General features: G+C 52.0%; 1 protein-coding gene across 6 annotated transcripts in view; it reads right to left on the bottom strand.

Moving 5' to 3' along the window:
- LARGE1 (LARGE xylosyl- and glucuronyltransferase 1) overlaps positions 1–22,070 on the bottom strand; it is a 524,421-nt gene that overhangs the window by 10,409 nt on the left and 491,942 nt on the right. For all 6 annotated transcript variants that reach the window (XM_059402154.1, XM_059402152.1, XM_059402156.1 and 3 more), the window contains 2 exons: positions 19,620–19,898; positions 157–303 (listed from right to left, as the gene is read on the bottom strand). In XM_059402154.1, the coding sequence (XP_059258137.1) occupies positions 157–303; positions 19,620–19,898 (426 nt within the window). The remainder of the gene's footprint in view (positions 1–156; positions 304–19,619; positions 19,899–22,070) is intronic.

The raw sequence follows: 22,070 nt of genomic DNA, 5'->3' as shown, positions 1-22,070 counted from the left end.
AGAATATTCCAAACATGTAGTTGGGGACCAGTGGCACTTTTTCTGGCCTTAAGATGGTCTAAGGTAGCGAACTTCTGGGCCAGCAGCGCTGGTGCCTGATTTCCGGGGACAGGAAGGCCTCGGACGACCATGGGGGACAGCACTGAGGCTACTCACCTGAATGTGAAAAGAGTGCCCATGTCCAGCATTGACAGCAACTCCGCTTTCGACTTGGGAAAAGACAGCCGGTAGCGCAGTGTCTCGAATGCAGGGACGATCATCGCCTTCTTGGTGTTGGCAAGGTCGAGCTGGATGACAGACTTCCTGAAAGGAGAGGACAGGCAGAGACAGGGTCCCCGTGAGGCCAGGCAGAGAGGCCTTTCCCACGTGAGGGCAGGGAGGGGGCACAGGGGGCGGAGGACAGAAAGCCCAAGTCCAACTCTCAGCTTAAAGATGGGGAAACCGAGGCTCAAGGAGGCCAAGCAGCTTGTCCAACTGAGTGGTAACTCCTGAATAGTAACTCAGGAGTTCAGAGAAGAAAGCCTGTCTCTGAGCCAAAACGTGGAGTCTCCCTGGAGAGTGAACCAAGGACAGGCCAGATAGGAGGGGCTGGGAGACCCTCCGTCACTTTTGCAGTGTTGCTGTCAGAGCCAAGCCCAGAAGGGAGGTCTCCAGGGACTCACAGCTTGCAGGCTCCACTGGGCTGGCTATCCACTCCTTCTGCACCACTGGCCACACGGGAACGTCAGACAGCAAGTTGATAACTGGATCACCAACCTGGATATTTCTAGGTCCCATTTCTTGGACTTCTCAACCCCTGAATCCCCCAGCCTGAGCCGTTAAAGTCACCAGACCTGCCAAATGCAGCCAGCACCCAAAACGACAGAGCTCACACCCCACGCGAGGGAGATCATTCTCCATGTGCTTCTTCACTCCCACCTTTGAACCTGGACTTCTGCTCTACTCCTCTGAGATCTGGCTCCTGCCCTTCTAGATTTGTCTGCCATTGTCCAGCTCTGCGGGCATCATTTTGAAAGGGAGAAAGGCTCAGGGAGGGACACAGAGCAGGAGGCTTGTAATGAACACGGACATTTAGCTTCTTACGACCTCAGGTCTCTCCTTCCTAAAATGGGGCCATGATTTCCCCCCTCCTGGAGCTGTCGTAGGGGCCGAACAAGGTAGCATAAATACAAATACCATTTGGCACACTTGGTACATGGCTGGCTTGCACCAACACGTGGTCACTCTTTGACCACAACATGATCCTTATTTCCTGGATTGATTTCCCAATGATCCCTTTTGGACATGACTTTGGTACTCCATTCTGGCTTCCTGCTCAGACCACTGACTCTTGGGTCTCCGTGCCAGAGAGGGCTATTGAATGCTTATCATCTCCGACGGAGAGAAAGCAGTCTTCCTTAGGGTAATCAAGGCACTGGAAGGCATTTTGCAAAATACTGGAAGACGCAGCCTTCCACAGCAATATGACTTATCGCTATCGTATTACTAAAGCCACTTCACTCTGAACTTGTATGTAAGCAGGGACAAATCCGTGAGGGCGGGGTCATGCTACCACGAAGGAAAACTGTGTCGGCCAAGGCCAGTGTGGGGCAAGAACAGAGCAGCAGTGTGAGAAGGACGAAGCAGGGTTTGGTATCCATGAATGATGAGGGCAGAGGAAGGACAGGTCTCAGAAGCCTGCCTTGGGGAAGGGGTAGCATCAGTGCCCCCTGGACAGGGCAGGGCTACGATGGACCAGAAAGTCATTTTAGAATCCTCTGACTAGCAGTTGTAATTCATTGTTTATAATTAGGCTTATGTTAACTATACACCAAACGACGTATGACCCTGATGTCACTGTTTCTGGGGAGACTCAAAGGATGACACCGAGATAGAATCTGGGTGAGCTATATTTAGCCAGTTGGAGGACGAGTAGCCCGAGTCAGCCTGCTTTGGTCTGCATTCCTCTCCTGCTTTGTCTTTCTGAACAATGACTTCCCAGTTTCCAAACACCCAAGATTCCCTCACCCATGGCCAAGCACTCTTCTCACTCAATCCTGTATTAGACATAGGCAGAATGGGGGCTTGCCACCTTTTCTCCAGGAAAATCGGATACCTTATCTCTTGGTTCTGGGTATCAGGGGCAGGCCACAGGGCTCTAGAGGATACCCTTGGACTCACCAGATGGCAAAGCCCCAGGAAGGAGGGAGCGGAGAGGCACCCCAAGTCCTTCCTGCCTGGTATTTACATTCTTGTCGCAAACATCTCAGGATGCTGAAAGCCCAAGATTGCATTTGCAGCTAATTATGTTAAGATAATTGGGAAAGTGTGGGAGGCTAGTGGCACTGAACCACAAAGGGATGGGCAAAGTGTGTACACACACCCACAACAGAGGTCTGTGGGTGCCCATGTGTCTTTCTCTGTCACTATTATAATCACGTTACAGTAGCCACTTCTCAGACTGCCCTGCTCAAAGATGATTCTTTTTCTCATCATGGTCCTTGCATTTAGCAACAGCTCTGGGAACATGGCCAGGGCCATGTTCAGGGGTAGACACTTAACTCAAGCTGAGCAAATCAGTTCCTCATTCCTGGAAATCTGAACAGAGATGCCGAGACTGGAAACCAAAGGGCTGACATGCGTTAATGTCAGGCAGCACTCTAGAGGCTTCTGAACTTCGGCAGCAGAGGGGCCCAGAGCTGCCCGGGTTAATTACGGTCTCAAGTATCAGTTTCCCAAATTCTACTTTGGTGCCATAAGAAATACCACTCAATTTCTTTTCTTTTCTTTTCTTTTTTTTTTTTTTTTTGTTTGGCCATTGGTCCTTTGACTTCTTTTCATTTCAGTGAAGCTGCCTACTGCCGATCTCTGGTGCTTGCAACCAAACCACCCCGACTGGTATCTTGCAAGACCCACAGAACGTAGACCAAGCAAGCAGCATGCTTTAAAAAGTCTTATTTCTGTCTGCAGAGAGAGCATCAGATCCTGGAGTGTCTTCTAAAATTCCCTTTAATCTCTCTAAAACACAGACTGCCACAAGGATGGATCTGTCACTAGATAGGTCCATTTCAGATTCAGTCCGAAGAGGTTTGGATATTGATATCCTGAGTGGATCTCATTATGAACTCGTTTCAGCAATAAAAATGGTTTCAGGATACTGACTTCGAGCACATCTGCTCATTGAGCTGGCAACGATATAGCTCAGGCCCTTCTGCACAGTTTCCTGTTGGTATGACCTTCCCTTGCTGGGGCTTTGCTGACCACCTAGGGATGCACAATGTACCTCCACCATTTATCTGGAAAGGGAGTCCTGCAGGAGACAGAGTGTTTCATATGCAGAATCCTCCCAGGAGACTGGCTAGACTAGGAGTCAAGAGATGTGAGTTTTGCAGCCAGCCTGGAGAAGCTGAGTGACTTTGGGTCCCTTCATGCATCCTTTTAGAATGCTAAATCTAGATTATTAATGCTGAAGATTCTGGAAAGTAATCTGGTGCAGTAGCAATCAGACACATTTGGCTTCTAGTTCTGACTCTATGGCTCTTCCCAGAGAGTCACTTGAGCCATCCTGAGTCTCAGAGTTTATGATCTTGTTAAACATTTTGGTGAGTAAAAGCACATGAGCTCATGGAAGTTCTTGGTGCAATGCCCAGCACACATTAAGTACCATATGTATGATGGTTCAGCCTGTGATGGTTGCTTTTATGGGTTAACTTGGCTAGGTCAGGGGGCCAGCTGTTTGGTCAAACACTCTTTTAAATATTGCCATGAAATATTTTGTGGCTATAATTAATGTTTACAGTTAACTCTAAATAAAGCCCTTGCCCTCAACAATCTGGGTGGGCCGCATCTAATCAGTGGAAGAATGTCAGAAACAACTCTGAGCTTTCCTGAAAAAGAAGAGATTCTGCCTCTGGACTGTTACATCAAAATCCTGCCTGAGTTTCCAGCCTGCTAGCCTGTCTTATGGATTGTCAGTCATCACAGTTCCTAAAAAGAACTTTCCACTTGCTGGTTCTGTTTCTCTGAAGAATCCTGGTTGCCCAAGACCCTTTCAAAAATATCCCCAACCTACTACTACATTTGTGGACTGAGGAACTCTTAAGAGAAGATTTCACCTGAAGTACTTCAGACCCCCGCTGGTAAAACAGAGAGCACAACAAATACACATGACTTGGAGCCTGCTGGCCCCGGGTTAAAATCCTGCCTGCCACTCTCTTATGACCTTGGGCACAATATTCAACTTCTCTTGGTTACAGGTTCCCCGGCTATAAAATGGAGATGATAACCCTTATCAACCAGGGTTGCTGAAAGGATAAAGCAAAGCAGTCGCTCTAGAAGAGCCTGATCCAGTGCCTGACTTAGCGTAACTGATTAACAAATGACCCCTTCCCCTTTCTGGCTCAGCTTACGGGGATGGGGTGGGGGCGGCTGCCGGAGATGGGTGAGAGCAGAGGAGCCAAGAAAGGCAACAGACTCTTGCAACCAGAGCAGGATTTTGTTGCCAACCTGCTTATCTATGGAAACAGTGTATTAGATCTTAGTCTCCAGCCCAGCTCTCTGGATCCTTCTTCATGTCAGAAACTATTCAGACGCTCCAGGCAGAGTAAGTTTGGCCCCTCCAATCTGGTGGAGGTAGAGCTGACTGGGGGCCAGAGGGGGGACCGAGCACTGGGCAGCGTCTGTCTTCCAGCCCCCCAGGCCTCCTGCATGTCTCCCCTCCACTTACTCAAGTGTGCAAATAGTTCATAACATGTTTGGCTCCCACCTGGGAAAAGTGACAAGTAAGGGAGAGAATGTGAATGAGGATTCCGATACCAACCGAGGGGGTGGCCAGGGGCTGACTGGAGGCTCGCATGGGCTCAGCGTTATGTCAAAGACACAGCACAAAGACACAGCTGTGAGGAAGATGGGCTTCCCGGGGTTGAGAATGACCAATCCCCAAGACTGATCCTGACAGCGGGTCGTGAGGGCACACCCCACCCCCATATACACACAGTCACACCCCTCCCTCCATCTCTACCCTTTTCACCCCATCCTCTGCCCTCGAGACAGATCTCTGTCACCAAGGCAACAGCCCAGGTGCCAGACATGATGAGATTTCAGGAAAGCATCTCAGAGAAGTAAGGAACAATGGCGTGCGGCAGACCTCTTCTGACTTCAGGGGTGGGGACGAGGGCGCAGGTTGCCCTAGTTCGCCTTCTGGCCGATTACTTGTCCTCTCTCTTCTGCTTTCCGAGTCTGTGATGATGGAGGCTGGCGACAACAGCATTGATTTCACTGGGGGTCTGGGGCCAAGCAATCCCCAGGCCAGCAGAAGAGAAGCACTCTGTGTGCTCTGGCCGTGATCATGACTGCCCGTTCATCCTCTCTGGCGCCGGCTCGACCCGATCACCAAGTCCAGTGCCAACGCCGGCCAAGATTCCACCTGTTTGTTTCCTCACTCGCTCTGCCACATGCCAGGCACTGCACGGGCACTCGGGAGACATCAGTCAATACAACAGGCAGAAATTCCTGTTCACGTGGGGCTGATATTTCCGGAAGGAAGCCAGAACAGTAAGTGAATTACAGAGTATGTCAGAAAGCCAGAATTTCTGGGAGGGAGAACAGAGCTGGGTTGGGGTGTGCGGAATGGCAAGGGTGGGGAACTGGTTGCAGTCCGAGACGGGGTGGTGCAGGTCGGCCTCACGGAGACGGGCAGGCAGTAGGGGAGGGGGCAATCATGCCGCGATCCGGGCCAAGAGCTTTCTCAGCTAAGGAACAGCCAGCGCGAAGGCCCTAAGGGAGGACAAGAGCACAATAAAGGACAGGGAGAGTCCCTAACCAGGCCAGAGAGACAGGCGGGGAGGGAGAGCTACAGGCCATAGAAAGTCTCGTAGATCCCTGAAGGTTGAGGGGAGGGAAAGAATGCCACTGTTCTCTCCTCCAAAGCTGTCCATGTCCTAATCCCGGAAACCTGGTGATAAGGAACCTCCCATGGCAAGTAGGACTCTACAGGTGTGATGGAGGGTGCTGAGATGGCAAGATGATCCCGAGTTATTTGAGGGATCCCAAGGGTCTCGATAGGAGAGAGGCAGGAGGGTCAGAGTCAGGAAGGAGAAGGGACAATGGAAGCAGAGTTGGGGGTGATGTGGCCATGAGTCAAAGAAGTGGATGAGCCAGAGGGCAAGAAACATTCTCCTGTAGAGCCTCCAGAAAGAACGCAGCCTGTGGACCCCATGATTTCAGCCCTGTGAAACCAGTTTCCGATCCTGACCTCCAGAGCTGTGAGATAAAATGTTTTCTGCTGTTTTCAATGGCCACATTTGTGGTAATTTGTTACAGCAGCCATAGGAGACCAATACAGAGGTCTCGGGATTTTACTTAGTGAGACAGGGAGTCACTGGGGACCCCGAGCTAAGGAGAGGAGCTGCTTTCTGTATTAAAGAATGCCTCTGGCTGCTGTGTTGGGAACAGGCTGCTGCGTTGCATGGGCAGAAGCAAAGAGATCAGTTAGGGGGCTCCCAGGCTGCTATGGCTGAGCTAGCGTGGACCTTGATGGTCAGAATGAAGGTGGAAAGAACTGGCCTGGTTCTAGAGCCAGCAGGATTTCCTTACCCTCTGGGTGTGGGGTGTGAGAGTGGACAGGAGATGACGCAAGGCTCTTGGCTTGCGTCAGGGGAAGACTGAAGTGGCCATCAAATGAGATGCCGGCATGAGCTTTTTGGGTAAGATGAGACTTAGGTTGCCTGAGAACAGTTTGCCTGAGATGCTTGAGAGAACGAGGCAGAGACGAGAAGACCATCGGACAGACGAGTTTTGAGGTCAAGAGACAGGGCTGGGTGGGGATATTTTGAAGATCAGTGGCAGGTGCATTTAAAGCCACGAGACTGAACGACATCATCGAGCGAGGGTAGGAGGAGAAGAGAGGCAGCCACCGATGAGAACTACAGGGAGGGACTCCTAAAGTCGAAGAACCACCTGGTGACAGGCACACACTTCAGTAAGCCAAGAGAAAAGAAACAGAGGGGCCATCGGCAGATGCCACGGAGAAGTCAAGATGAGAAGCAGAGGCTGACCACTGGATTTTGGCAATGCGGCTTCTTCCTTGATCACAGACATGTGGAACTAGGACCTGAAGCAGCAGCTGAGACCAGCTAGCGGGTAGGCATGAGGCTAAGGCCATGTGGAGAGGCATTCCCCTAGTTCTGCAGAAACGAATCAAGTCAGTGTAAGAGCAGGGTCAAATCGTTCATCAGGAGTGGGATCCTGTCACCACACTGGTCCTGCATCCCCCATCGGGAGTGCCACTGGCAGTCAGAGGTGGGGCTGGCTACAGTGGAAGCAGGAACGCCACAGGGGCCAAGGTCACTGACCAAGGAACGGGACCTTCTACTCGGCAAAAGCATACAACCTTGTCACGAGTTATCTTGGCTGTAAAAAACATTTAGTTTCACCTTATGTGATTAGAGGTTGGACAGAACTGACCCACATGGTCATCATGGAGATGAAATAAGTCAAACTTCCTAATTCCCAACCTCTCAGCAATGGGCTGGGAGCCCGGGGGGGGGGGCATGTTGCCCTGCTAGACCGCTCTGGGGTCCCACAAACAGTCACGCTTGCCTGAAAACGGGACTTGAGTTATGTGCCAGTTTCCTGCAAAGGCTTAACAGACTCCTGCCTCTCTACTATTCAGAATTCCCTGAAATGAACACCTCCTCTCTCATGGGCATGGGCTTGGACACTGGCAACCCAACTTGATGTCACTTCCGGGAAACAAAATAAGAGAAATCATCTCCCTCTGATGTAAATAAAAATGAGAAAGCACAGTTAAGTCTAACCATTTTTTGCAACCACTGCAAAAAAAAATGGTTTTGCAATGATCTCCTCTTTCAGTCTGTCTATATTTCAGGTGTGGGACGGGGGGTTGGTGGCGGAGGGAGGGCAAACCCGGGCAGCCACAGGGACAGGGCAGGCAGGCTGGCCAAGGACAGTGGACGCAAGGCTTCAGTGCCAGGAAGACTTGTGGGGGAAGGGCAGGGGGTGGGATGAACCAGGACCCACACCCGTGACCGCGAAGCTCTTCAATTCTGGCCCTGTGGCAGCCACGTGCGATCACGGCATCCTCCATGTGGCCAAAAGGTCTGATGGTCCAAGAAAAGCCAACTAAAACCACTTCCACAGATTTGAGCGCCGAATCTCTCTCAGGGGAATGCCAATGTCAAGGGAGGCCAAAGAGCAAGAAACAGAGCGTGATCTTTTACACGACAGAGATCCTATCTTCAAGGGCCGCACTAATTGTGTGATCGTGGGCAAATTGCATAACTCTCTGGGCTTTTGTTTTCTTATCTTGATAATAAATATTTCTTGGACTTGGTTATTAAGAGAACTACGATAATATGCTCATTAATGGCTATTTATGAGACTGGACATAGGCACGGAGTGCAGAGCTGAATCCAGACAGAACCTTGGTCTGGACCGAGCTCAAAGTGCAGGGAGGGAGGAAGACAGGAGTGTCTTCTCTGCTTTCTGGAGCAGAGATCCCCACCGTTTTCTAAGCAGCAGGAGTTCGGGGGTCTGTGGAAGGGGTTCTAAATATTTGGAAAGAAAGCACACAGGATTTAGGGAAACTAAATTTCTTAGAAATGCCTGGGACACCATTGGTGGTCAATACATGGTAACAAAGGGTGCTTATGTCTACTCAGTACCAAGCCCCTTAAGCATGTCAGATGCTTTACTTCTTTAATCTTCTTTACTTCGTTCATCATTGCCACGTGTGACAGAAGCTCTAGTATTTCCGGGTTTACTGATAAAGTCATGAGACCCCCGAGAGGTTCAGCAATTTGCCTTTTAACCCAGCTGGCAGGGGCACCCACCATCATCCTACCGTCATCCTTAAGGGAAGAAGGCAATCGCTTTGTTCGTCAAGGCTGCACCAGCTTAGAAATAACTGGGAGAGATCATCCATCACAGGCTCTGAGTCAAGTCTGTTAACGCAACTGAAGCAACGAGCCTCTTGGAATCCACCTTGGGTCAACACAGCTGATGGAAGAGTGGTTTGGGGCCAGAAAGGAGGGACAGGGCCAGCGGCTACAGATCACACACTTATCTCCACAGCAGGTCCTGCCTCACAGCAGCGAGGTGGTCAGAGGCCAGCACACAGATGGTGTCGGGAGAGGCAGAGATGTGCGCAGTGATCTACTGGCTGTCCTGGGCCTCGTTCAATGGTGATTTGCTTTTTTCAAATGAGTGGAATCTGCCACTGAACCCCTGGATCTGACCAAGGTCAGTAGTGTCCCCTCATTGTCAAATGTGGCACACTGGTCCCTGCTATCCTCCTCACCGCCTCTGTCCTTGGTGCTGAGACCACTCCCTCCACCCTTCGCCGGAGAACTCCATCCCAGAATTCTGGAGAGCGTCTTCCCACGTGCTACGGCTTGGATCAGGGAGCTGCTTTCAGATCAGTCCTCGTGGTGCTGGTTACCATCTGGGCACTTCCTGTAGCCTCTATGCTTTTGGCAGGGGTGGGCGGATCCTTGATCTCTGTCCATGAGAACTTCTGCTCCCATAACAGAATGGGCTGAACTGGTATTTGTAGAGATGCAATGAATGGCCAAGGCCAGGGCTGACAAGGGACACACTGCTGGGCACCGCGGGCTGAAGGCCCTGAGGCTGCTGTCACAAAACCAGGAGAGGAGGCCCATCAGCTCTCAGAGCCCCGGACTGGCAGAGCCCAGTCCAAGGTCAGAGAGCACGCTGTTTAATCAAAGCCAAGCTCTAAGAAGTCCAAGCGGTTCTCATAAGTTCCTGGGAACAGAGGTGAGAGTTATATTAAAAGTGGATGGGAGGGGCGCCTGGAGGGCTTGGTCGTTAAGCGTCCGCCTTTGGCTCAGGTCATGATCCCAGGGTCCTGGGATGGAGCCCCACATTGGGCTCCCTGCTCCGCAGAAAGCCTGTTCTTCCTCTCCCACTTCCCCAGCTTGTGCTCCCTCTCTTGATGTCTCTTTCTGTCAAATAAATAAATAAAATCTTAAAAAAAAAAAAAAAAGTGGGTGGGAGGCAGAACAGCAGTTTGTGCTGGAGTGCACCTCTGTTTAAGAAACCCCAGAACAGACTCAGTCTTTCTCTTAAGGCTCTGTGTGCAGCCTGCAGCAGGAGCTTGGCTCCTGGTTCCTCTCCTGCCCCCTCTGCTGGCTTTGATGCCATCCCCTGGGTATCTGGCCAGATCGCCTTTGGGACCAGTTCTTTTGGGACTGTTCCACACATGGTGATGGCGGGACATGGCAGTGGTAGTATCACGCAGACCGCCTATGTGTACCTGTAGGCTCCACCGGGCTTGAGGTCAGTGGTGAACTGTGTTTGGAGCTGGGTTTCCGGCTCCAGCCTACAGGAGTCACTCAACGAATGCACAGGGAAGGAAGGAGTCAGTGTGGGGTTGGCACCCGGAGACAAAGACGGTATGGTGAAGGTCGTCCTTTGGAAATGACCGAGTTTCCAAAACTGGGTTGAAATTATAGTCTGGCCACTTAGTCCACAGGACTTTGGAGAAAACACGCCTTCCATGTTTCCATCGTCCCACTTGGATAATGGGAACTAAGGGCCTGGGCCCTGAGTGGGTTGCCATGAAAAAGGGACCACATGTGGAGCACCTGGCACGGCCCTGGTGCACAGAAGGCGCTTGTCAAGTCCTCCTCCCCTCCACAGACCGCTGCGCCCATGTATTCTCCTGGCATGTTCTCCGGGGGAACATGGGCGGGGCTGGGGTGCCATGGGCGGGGTTGGGGTGACCCCTGCCAAGAAAGAAAGCTGAGGCACACATCTGAGACCACCCTTTTCTGATCTCAGCTTCCTCCTGGAACGAGGGCGTGGGCAGGGTGCAAACGGAACCCGTGGGTGAGCCAGCTGGTGGTGAGGAGCAGTGGGTGAATGTGGCCGCAGATGTAACCCACCCGGGAGGGGCAAGGGAGGCATCCGTGTGCATGTGTGTGTGTGTGTGTGTGTCTCAGGGAGGCTAACAGAGGCCCCTGTCTCTGGCTGTCCCCCACACCCCTTAAACTGCCTAGCTGCAACAGCACCAGAGAGAAGCAGGGCTTTCCAGCAGTATGCCTGGGCAGCATCTGAACACCACCTCCGAGGACTCAGCAACCTCCCTGGGGCAGGGGTGGGCAGGAGGCAAAGTTGCTGCACCTGTTACCAGAGCTGATCGCTGGGAGGCAGGTAATGGGGTGTGCTCAGATTCTATACGGTTGCCTAGGAAAGGAGCTCCTGGAGGACAGAGTTCCAGGAGGTGTGTGGGGACAATAGCAAAGACTTGCAAGTGAGGGGCCTAAGGCTCCCCATGGAGAGTGCAAGAGTAAATCATACACATAACAGATGAGGTCAGAGATGGGCAGAATCCTCTGGAGAGCCAGGGCAGGGTGCCCGGGCCCCAGTAAGATCTAAGGGTTCCTAAATGGATGGCATTAACATATCCAGAGAGAGAACCTGTCCCTCAGAGAGGGCTACAGAAAAAAGAGAAGCTAAAAATGAGTTTGGGGGCAAAGTTTAAAAACATGAGACAGCTACCATTACGGGGCCATGCTCTGTGCCAGGGACTCTGTACGCCTCACCTCCCCTAACTCAGCATCCGGACTCACCTCTACTTAATGACTCTCAAGGGCTGCGCTTTCTGCAGGAGGACATTCCGCATGCTGGCACTGTGCTAGGTGCTGATGGTGGGTTACGGGAGGGCAGTCGGTCCCCCCAAAGTCAGGAGGACAGCTCTGGGCCAGGCAGCTCGGAATCAGGTCCCACCTGGACACCCTCCGCTTGTGCTTTAAACCAAGTGACAGCTTGGTGTGTGTGGCGGGGTGTAAGGGTTAAACAGGTCATCTCACACAGATGCCAAGACAGTTCTCCAGTGCATGGAATGAACTTGACAAGTACGACCCACGGTGATGGCCATGGCCGTCACGGCGGTGGAGATGGGCCCATCAGGCAGTGGGATCAATAAATAGGTTAAGTGTAGAATATCTCAAATAAGCCCAGGAGAAGCGAGTTGCCCATGAGGCAAAGCCATGCCTGAGGGCAGGCTACTTCGTCTAAACCACCTTGTCTCTAATAAGAGGTTAAATGACAAGACACATGCAAAGTGCTGGTAAGAGTGCTCGGCACATAGTATGTGCTCAGTAAATGTGAAATGTTACCGAGATAGCAGAACTCAAATGATGAATTAGCCCGAGGAAATGCCACCTAGTCAGGGTTCATGGAAGGCAGCCGGTTGGCTGGGCCTGGTGTTCTCTCTACCTGGTCTTGTTCAGATTTCGGGACTCATTCAACAAGTGTTTACAGAGCAGCTGGGTGTGCCAGGGGACATCTGATAGGGGAGGGTGGATGGCCACCATCCTGGAGGGAGCAGAATAAAACTTAAGTCTGTCATTCCTGTACACGGTCAGAATATAGTCTCCATGCAGGGTGGTATGTGTATCCCCCAGGAAGCAAAGGTGACATTTATGAAACAGAGCAGATGTTTTAAGCTTCAGGCATTGAACAAAGATGAAGATTCTGCAGGATGAGTGCAAGAGTTGGGAAGCCTGCTCAGTCTCACGGGTATGCAATGTCCCAGCTGAGAGAAGCTGTCCCTACCCTCCACCTTCGATTCCTCTGCCATTCTGGAACATTCTTCAAAAATGTCAAGATATCTCATGCCTTTACACTTGTTAGTCCTTCAAGCGCTTCACCAACTCTCCGCCTCTTTCCGAGGTCATCCCTGGCCACCCATGAGTCTGTGGCTCTGTATCTCTGCTCTCCATTTCTGTATTGGTAACAAGAATGGCAGCAACACGTACAGTTGAGAGTGGCCCCTAGAATGTAAACCCCATGAGCGCAGGGACCCGCCAGCTTGTCCTGCTCACGGGAGTCCCAGCAGCGCAATGTCACAGAGATGAATGAGGCACAATTCATGGCAGGGTGCCTTTGCTGTCCAGATGTGATCACAGTTCATTTTCTCAGGACCTTAAGAGGGAAGAAGTAACACAACCGCCAGCTCACGAATTTACAAAAAGTCCCAGGAAGTTAACAAAATGCTGAGTAAGGAGTACTCAGCACTGAAAGGCAGGTCTGAATGACTCCGGTGACGGCCCCGTCCCAAGGCGGCACGCTGCCTGGCATGTAACAGGCGCTCACTACATACGGTTTTCAATCAATGAACGTAAGTCTACAGCTTCTCATTTTGTAGGAAAAAAGGCCATGATGGTGGTCTGGAGTGACCTGGCTATCCTGAAGCTGGCAGTTTGCATGGGAGGGGGTTAGGGGGGCGGGGAGGCCAGGTGAAGAGGTCCAGTTTTGAGTGTTGTGAGCAGGACAGAGAATTAACTCCCATTGAGTCCCTCCAATGCCCTTGCAGGAGGCTCTCAGGAGCCCCTTTATTAACTGAGAAGACAGAGGACCGGAGAGACTAAGTGAGTCGCCCCAAGTCACATGCTTGGTAGGCGCACCAGACCCAGGATGCAGGAGCAGTTCTGCCTCGCCCCGCCGAGTCCCACCTGACGTTTCTGGAATCGAGCGACAGCCGCACATCTACAAGCCGGTTCTTTAGAATAAACCGGCGAAGGGGTGGGGGAGAGATTTTACTGGAACTCTGCAGCTGGGTCCACACGAGTATCTGACTTCGTTATTTTCCAATTGATCCGTTTGTTTTTGCTGTAATATTAGCTGGTTGCTGAGCAACCACCAAGGGAGCGCTGATGCTGAACTGTTCGGGGAAAGCAAGTGCCCCCACCCCGGAAGGGCAATATGATTGTTTGTGGGGGCGGGGGTCCAGGGAGAGGGCTGCCCGTCAGCCTGCTCCCATGTCCTGGGGTTTTGAGAGTGATCTGGCCCCTTCCAGAAGCGAGCAGGCTGTCCTGGGGGGCAGCCCACTTGCCCCCTCTGACACAAATATTTAACCTCGCCAGGGCCTTGGCTTGGCCACCTGTGCTAACAGTTACCTCCAACAGGTACCTCACAGAGTTACCTCTGTGGAACCACAGAGGTCATTTTTACAAAGCAGCTGGCACAAGTTAAGGGCTCAAAAAACTGTAACTACCAGCATTTGTGATATTATGTCCATTTTAACAGAATTTGGATATGGCATTTTGTTGGGCATCTTTGCTGGAGAAGTTGGTCTCTAGAGGGGTTCATAGGCCTTGTTGGGGTCTACGACACTCATGGCAAACCATACCCGTAACCTCATCCTAGACTAACGATATACTACTGGTCACGAAGCACATCCAATTTTAGTGTTTGGATCAGAAACATACTCATCCCACTCGCTGGAAGAGAATTTTCCATAAGCCAATGGCAAGCCAATATGGTTATCCTCATATGAAAAGAACAGTGCAAGCTTCTTTGGGGCTTCTGATAGAATCCTAGTCCTTACTTGTTCTCAGAATTCTGGTGCTTAGGAATTCTCTAAGTCAGAGGTCACAAACTGTTGGCACAGGATGGGGCTGGGAGGTTCTCTTCAGCCTGAAGAAATATGGGTCTGGGATTGGAGAGTGTTTTGTTTTGTTTTTAAATTACTTGTTGACTTAAAAATCAAAACACAAAAATCCAAGTATCCAGCTCCTTTCGAAAAATACGGAGACCGGGTTACCTGGGTGGCTCCATCAGTTAAGCATCCGACCCTTGGTTTCAGCTCGGGTCATGACCTCAGGCTCATGAGATCCAGGCCTGCTGTGGGCTCCATGCTCAACAGAGTTTGCTCGTCCTTGTCCCTCTCCTCCCTAGCATCCCCAGTCGCACACTCTCCCACCCTCTAAAATATATCAAAAAAATCTTAAAAAAAAGAAAGAAAAATATGAAGACCTTAGCCCTGCCACCCACTGCCCCCAAAGCTATCATGCCACATTTGGCGTGGAGAGAAGCTAAGAGCCTCAGATGGGAGCGATAGTCTCTCTAGAGACTCCTACTCAGCATTTTTTGTTGCTTTGGGCTAAGGTTCTGACCCCTCCGGGCATCTGCATTTATGACTCCTGATATAAGATCATTTCTTCACTTGATAATGAGGAAACGGGCTGAAAACAGAATTGCTGGAAGTCACACAGTTCACTACGGCACACAGCATGAGCGGGAACAGGAGTCCTGGGTCTCAGCAAGTGTCCTGTCCACTGTAACACTCAAAGTCAAGGCCATGAAAGCCTGCTCTGTCAAGGAAGGACATGGACACAGCAGAGCAGGAGGCGGCCGGCGTGAGAGGCGGGCCAAAGCAGGCCGGATTTCAGGGTGCGGACTTTGCCAGGAAGAGTCAGGTGGCAGCATTTGGGAGAGATTCCCACCCTCCCTTTCAAAGTCCACACACCTCTGCAGACAGTTCCTGACTTCAGCTGCCGAGTCTCCCACTGGTCCATCTACCTGCCAACCTTCTGCTTCCGACCCTGCATCAGACCCTCCCTGGATCAGCACAACAGTCCCCTCGTTTCTCCCCCTCGCTCTGGCCCTGCTGAGATTCTGCTCCTTCGCAAAGCAACTACAATCATCTTCCCAAAAGGAACATCTGATCTGCCGATTCTCCTGGGGCTCCTCCACGGCTCTCCTGCCTCACGGAGCCCACACTCCTCTATATATTTATCAGGAGTCCTGCGGGACCCACGCCAGCTGACATTTCTGTCCACATCGTCTCTCGCGGCTCTCTCCATCAAGGCCCCGGCCACCCTGCACCTCTGGAACGGACAGCTGCTTCCACCTGGAACATGCCACCTCTACCGGCCAACTCCAACTCAGCCTCCGCTTGGATCTGTCTTCTTCAGGGCATCCCTTCTTCTCACTCCCAACCCCACCCCCAGACTAGGTGGATCCCACTGGGAAGGGACACCCCCCGCCCCATTGCAGAACCTAAAGAATGTGCATCTTTACTGAACTGTCATTACTGCTGGTCTGTAAGCACTGGAATTTGCCAGTCCGATCTTTGCGGTTCACAGATACGGTGACAACGAGTAGCAGGTACCTTATAAAAGTTTACCCACTGGGGGCACCTGGGTGGCTCAGTGAGTTAAGCCTCTGCCTTCGGCTCAGGTCATGATCTCAGGGTACTGGGATCGAGGCCCGCATCAGGCTCTCTGCTCAGCAGGAAGCCCGCTTCTCCTTCTCTCTCTGCCTGCCTCTCTGTCTACTTGTGATCTCTGTCTGTCAAATAAATAAATAAAATCTTAAAAAAAAAAGAAGAAGCCCTCCTATCTATTAGAAAAAAAAAAAGAAAAGAAAGAAAAGTTTACCCACTAGATGAAAGAAAAGACGAATGGGTACTAAGGATCGGACAGAAGAAGAATCAGGAAAGTTACAAGGTCTGTTCGTTCTAGATAGGCAAGTCAGGGCAAGTCAGGGCTTCTGGTCTGTTTCCACATGTGTACTTTACAAAGACTGGACAATACACCTTGACACCCCAAGATCAAATAACCACACTAAAAAATAGGCAAAACACACAAATAGATATTTCTCCGAAGAGACATCCAGAGGACCAACAGACACATGAAACGATGCTCACCATTGGGGAAATGCAAATCAAAACCACAATGAGATGTCATCACACACCTGTCAGAATGGCTAAAATCAACAACACAAGAAGAAACAGGTGCTGGAGAGAACGCGGAAAAAGGGGGAACCTTGTGCCCTGTTAGGTGGGAATGCAAGCTGGTGCAGCCACTCTGGAAAACAGCATGGAGGTTCCTCTGAAAGTTAAAACAGAGCTACCCTACGACCCAGCAATCGCACTACTGGGTATTTACCCCCCAAATACAAAATCACTAGTTCAAAGGGATACAGGTCCCCTGATATTTACAGCTGCATTATTTACAACAACCAAGTGATGGAAGCAGCCCAAGTGTCCATCAAGAGATCAACAGATAAAGAAGTTATGGTGTGTATATACAGTGGAATACTACTCAGCCATAAAAAGAGTGAGATCTTGCCATTTGCAGCGGTCTGGACGGAGCTAGAGGGTACCATGCTAAGCAAAGTCAGTCAGTCAGTGAAAGACAGACCGTATGATTTCATTCATGTGCAATTCAAGAAACCAAACAAATGAGCAAAGTTAAACACAAACAGAGAGAGAGATTTCAAGAAATCGACTCTGAACTGTAGAGAATGGACTGCTGGTTACCGGGGGGTGGGGGGTGGGGGTGGGGGAGGGATGGATGAAACAGGTGATGGGGATGAAGGAGGGTCCCTGCCGTGATGAGCGCCGGGTGACATATGGAAGTGCTGAGTCACTATGTCATACACCTGAACTAATATGACACCGTAGGTTAATGATACAGGAATTATAATGAAAAACTTAAAAAAAAAAAGACTGGACAAGATCTTTTCTTCCCAGGCAAGGTAGGGTCTCTGGACTTCTGTAGGGACTGTGAAGAGCAGTAGTGTTCTGGGAGCAATGTGCAATGTTTCGAACCCCCCGAGGGGAACTGCGCACCCTCCTATAACAAGGGGCAAAGGCTGACCAAGCCCCCGGTGAGTCTGTGTTAAGAACATGTTAATTACCGGCACCGCTGGTTAGCGCCTCCTCAGTAAGGTCTTGATTAGAGATTAATAGCATCTTTGATCAATAAAACATAGGACTAGAACATAGAAACAATCTGTTCCTGTGTGATGTTTTTTTACATTAGACCCAGGAGGTAAAATAATAAAAGAGGGCTTGGACGTGGGGTTCAGACCACAGACTCTGAGGAGAGGGCTGGTTCACCGCCAACTCCTTGGAAGGAAGGCCCCTCGGGGGCTCCTACAGAAGAGCCCCTTAGGTGAAGAGGCCTGGGCCTCGGTTTGATCCTCAAGCCTCTCTTTTCTTGGTGGAGGGTGGCCCCCACCATTTGTTCCTTTGGGAACCCCCTGCCATCCTTGCATGGGGACTCCCAGAGCTTGTGATGCTGCAGGCTGTGGGGGCTTGGGAATCTCCAGGAATCAGGTGCCAAAAGCACAGTCTGGCCACACGGGGGCACCCTCACCACACACACTGGCATTCCAACGCCCCGCTGCAGCGGGAGCAGGAGCTGGAGGACAGATCGCTGGCCAGAGCCCTGTGACCACACCAGGAGTTGGGGCAGCGCAGGCCATGCTCTTTGGGAAGACACTTCCCATCCTCCCTGACCAAGAAGCATGCTGCCCCAACGTCATGGACGAGAGAGGCTGCAAGGGGCTCCTCCTGCTCACAGGGCAGGGACTGGAGTTAGGAAATCCCAAGATAACCCTGGAAAGAGGCCCGGTGCCAAAATGTGGACAGAGATGCACGTTGCTTTCCCTTGCTCCGAGGAGCAGGGCGGGGAGGGACTTAAATGGCACCTGTGCTGTAGCTTTGGGACAAAAGGTTTAAACTCTTTGGGAGGAGGATCTTTTTTAAGAGTGAGAGCAACAGAGACAGTAAGAGAAAGACTGAGAGACACAGACACACAGACACACACACGCAAAGGGAGGGAGGGCAAGAGAGCGGGAGAGAAAGAATGTTACTCCTGCCCTGTGGGGACGGTCTGTAATCCCAGAGCAGCCAGGCAAGTACGGAGCTGGGTGCCTGCGGGCCAGGACTCTGCTTCCACTCCTGGAGCATAGCCGTGGGGACTTGAGTGGGGGGCTCTGCTGCTCCGGGCCTCGCTGTTGCCCACAGTAAAAGGGGGAGCCCTGCCTGCCTTCTGGGACTGACGTGTGGCTCCGGCAGGATGATTAATAAGCACAAATCACCTCTCCCAGTACCGGGATCCAGGCGAGCACCACCGGCAGCAGAGAGAATTCAGGCCGACAGATGCCAGCAATAAAGGATGGGGGTAGGGGAAGCCTGACCATTTACAGTTCGAGTTACAACTTGTGACTTTAGTTTAGCCACATGGGGACTTCCGGGCTGCATGAATTCAGCAGTCCCTCTCAGCCCAGACTGGTTGTTGAACCATAACAAATGCTATTCCCCATGCAGCCATCCGGCCTTCCACGCGCAAAATGTCTTGTCCAGCCGCTGGACGCCGGCCCCGCCACGTCAGCAGAGCTGGGACCGGTCACTGGAGAGTCACCGAGGCCACCGGGATGGCGACTCAGCCCACAGCCCTGCAGTCGGACTGGCTGAGCCCGGCCCCTACGTGAGTCTGTGTGTAACTGTGGGCTCACAGCCCCACACACTCCCATCCGGGAAACGAGGACCATCATAGCGCATGGCCCAGGGACCGCGGGGGGTGGGAACGAACTCCTGCTAGTCGGGCACTCAGAACCGTGCCTGGCACGCAGAAGGCACTTCAATATAAACGCTGGCCTTCACTGTCACATTGCTTTGTTTTACAGAATAGGCAGTGATCTTTCTAGAATGGTTAGATGCAGGTCATCTGATCCAAAACCGGGAGAGGGACGACATGTTTCCCTAGCAGCTAGAGAGCATTAGACCAGGAGCGGAAGAGCCGCGTCTGAGGCCACACGCAGCTTCTAACTTTTCGGTATGCAAAGTGGGGTTCTGGCCTGTTAGTCAGGAAAACAAGGACACCAGATTGCCCAATGGCCCTGCCGAACCCGGCGGGCAGCGCTCTCTCTCTGGGTGGATGCAGACGGGTCCCCTCCCCGCCCTCCCCAACCGGGTCCCCGCTGCCCCATCTTTAAGAGGGAAGACAGGGACAGGAGGACGATCCCGGGGAGCGTTCTGGTCCCAGCACTGCCCGAGCCAGCGTCCCCTGGGCCCTCACCTGAGGTACTCATAGAGCCCATACATGGGCAGGAAGTCGATGTCAGACAGGAACATGTAGGGCGTGCCCACGTGCTTCATGGCCACGTTGCGCAGCAGGTTCACGGGGTAGAACTGGCCCTCCTTGTACACGATGTGGTAGGCCACATTGTGGCGGCTCATGAGCACCTCGGAGCCCTGCGCGTAGCGGAGGAACTGCTGGGCCTCGGCGTCCGACAGGTAGAGGGCCAGGCTGATGGGTCCCTCCCAGTGCTTGCAGATGGCCTCGAGCATCTGGAGCCTGCAGGAGACAGGAAAGCTGAGCCAGCCGTGGGGACCCGGGCCACGTGAGATTCACCCAGCCTCCCAGGGTGAACGCCACTGCCACACACACCTGGTCAGCCCCCTCCAAGTCCAAGTCCCTGCTCCAACATCCATCCATCACTGCGTGCCGGGGGCCAATCCCCAAAGCTCAGTTCCTTTATCTCTGAAATCGGCGTAAGCACTTACCTGGCTGGTTCTTGTTTTATCTGCTTCCAGATGAAGGTGGGGGTACTGACAGAGTCGCATCCCACGGGAAGCCTTCTCCTCTCAGACTCCTCTTTGCACCGGGGTGGGGATGATTACATTAACGGATGTGAGGGTCCCCTCCCGGGTCACAACACCTAATGCCTCTCCTCCTCTCTCAGCAAAGACATAAAGCCCCTGCAGGGCTCTGCTAAGGCAGCAACCAGCCACAGAAGATCTAACCCAACCGAGGCCCTACGTTACAAGAAGCATTAAAACACGAGCGATGGTAACTATGATCATCAGCTCATTAACGGTGCACCGGACCCTTTCCAGGACTCCCCCAACAACCCGGTGCACGGCTGTCATTTCCCTCGTTTCCCTGGTGGAGAAACTGGGGAGCCAGATGTCCGGTCAGCTTGGATCCTTGGACGGGGACCAGACCTGTACAGATGAGCACAAAGACGGGGCCTTGGAGACAGTGAGAAGAAACACATGCTGGGCGTTTGGCACGGTCGCTGGGGACAAAAGTGCGCCCGGCGTGATGCTATCTTCATTTGTCACAGCCCTTTCGGCCCCTTTCGGCCCTGGCCAATTTTGCGAGGCTCTAGGACAGGCATCGTGCCAAGGATTATGGCGGGGGGAGAAGAAGTAAGCCCAGAGGAAAAAAAAAAACAACAAAGGTGCTTCCCATGGAGAGGATTCTACAAAAATGCTTCAACAGAAAATCTATGAAGATTTTTTCTTTTCCCTCCAAAGGCATTAGAAGTGCCTGACAGATCAGATCTATGGTTAAGAAACAGCAAAAGCCTATTTCAATTTTTCCCCTGCCCAGCAAGAGGTACACAATCAGCGGTCTCCTGGTAGGAATGCCCACTTTATTCGGACAATTACCAGGAAATAGATTCCATGCATTTCCCTGCTTCTAAACAAAAGAAAAACGGGCACACCTATCTTCTGTCAATGGCTTTCTCGATGGACTTTCAGAGTTTCCTCTCAGTAATTCTGTGATTTGCTCCTGCCAGGAGTTGCTTCCTCTTTCATGAAGGAGGTTTAAGATGTTCATCAGGGGAAAATGCCCTCCATGTCTCCTACTTTATAACACGTACTAATCAAATTGACCGGAGCCAGTTCTCTAAGAGGCTGTCTGCCTTCTCCATAAGGCGTGCTTTCCCCGGAGTCCGCGTGCGGCTTCTGCCGCAGGCCCGGGTCTCTGCCGGGCTCCGCGGATCTGGGGTTCTGAGTGGTCCCATCAGCTCCTCACTGTCACGATCTGTGAAATGGAGGGGACTGTGCGTTCGGAAGGGACAGCTGCTCGTACAAATCCTTTGAGTGCTGGGCAGTGAAAGGTAAGGAATGACTTTGAACGTGTGGCTGTAAGAGCTCCCAGGTGGGAGGCACGCGTGTCCGGCGGGAAGAGAGGCCAGTTCCCACGGTGGGGCCCCCGCTGCCTGGGATTCTGAGTCTGTGTCTGAGTTTTCCGAGAGGGAAGCAAGGGAAGCAAGCCCTTCCTCCAAGCTCTTCCAAGGGCATAACGTGAGAACAGAGACACAGATACCGATGATTCTCAGGTGCCTCTGATGTGGCAAATGTCATGACCACGTGGGCTTTCCCAGAAATGGGGCCAGATGTCCCGTGGAACCTTCACGAACCACAAGTAAGGATGACCCAGCCGCTCCTGCCGGGCTGCCACCAGCCCCAAGCTTACTGACCTCTCTTTCCTCAAAACCAAGCTTCCCGCCGGGACCTGAACAACAGCGACAGACTGAGGTTTCTCGTAATGAGGACAACATATACAAATGGGAGGGCAACAGCGTGCATCCCTACCACCTCTCTGCTGCTTGGAGGCTGCCGTGCCGGCTGCATTTCCACTGTTACCAGTCAACATTCACGCTGACTCCATGAACTTGAGATTCTCGTCACTGGGTTCCGGGTAAGGAAGCTCGAGGAAGTGAAGGGACTTCTT

This window comes from Mustela nigripes, chromosome 6 (assembly GCF_022355385.1).
Source record: "Mustela nigripes isolate SB6536 chromosome 6, MUSNIG.SB6536, whole genome shotgun sequence".
NCBI classification, from domain to species: domain Eukaryota; kingdom Metazoa; phylum Chordata; class Mammalia; order Carnivora; family Mustelidae; genus Mustela; species Mustela nigripes.
Note: the sequence above shows the minus strand (reverse complement) of the source record. Positions and strands in the feature narration are given on the sequence as shown.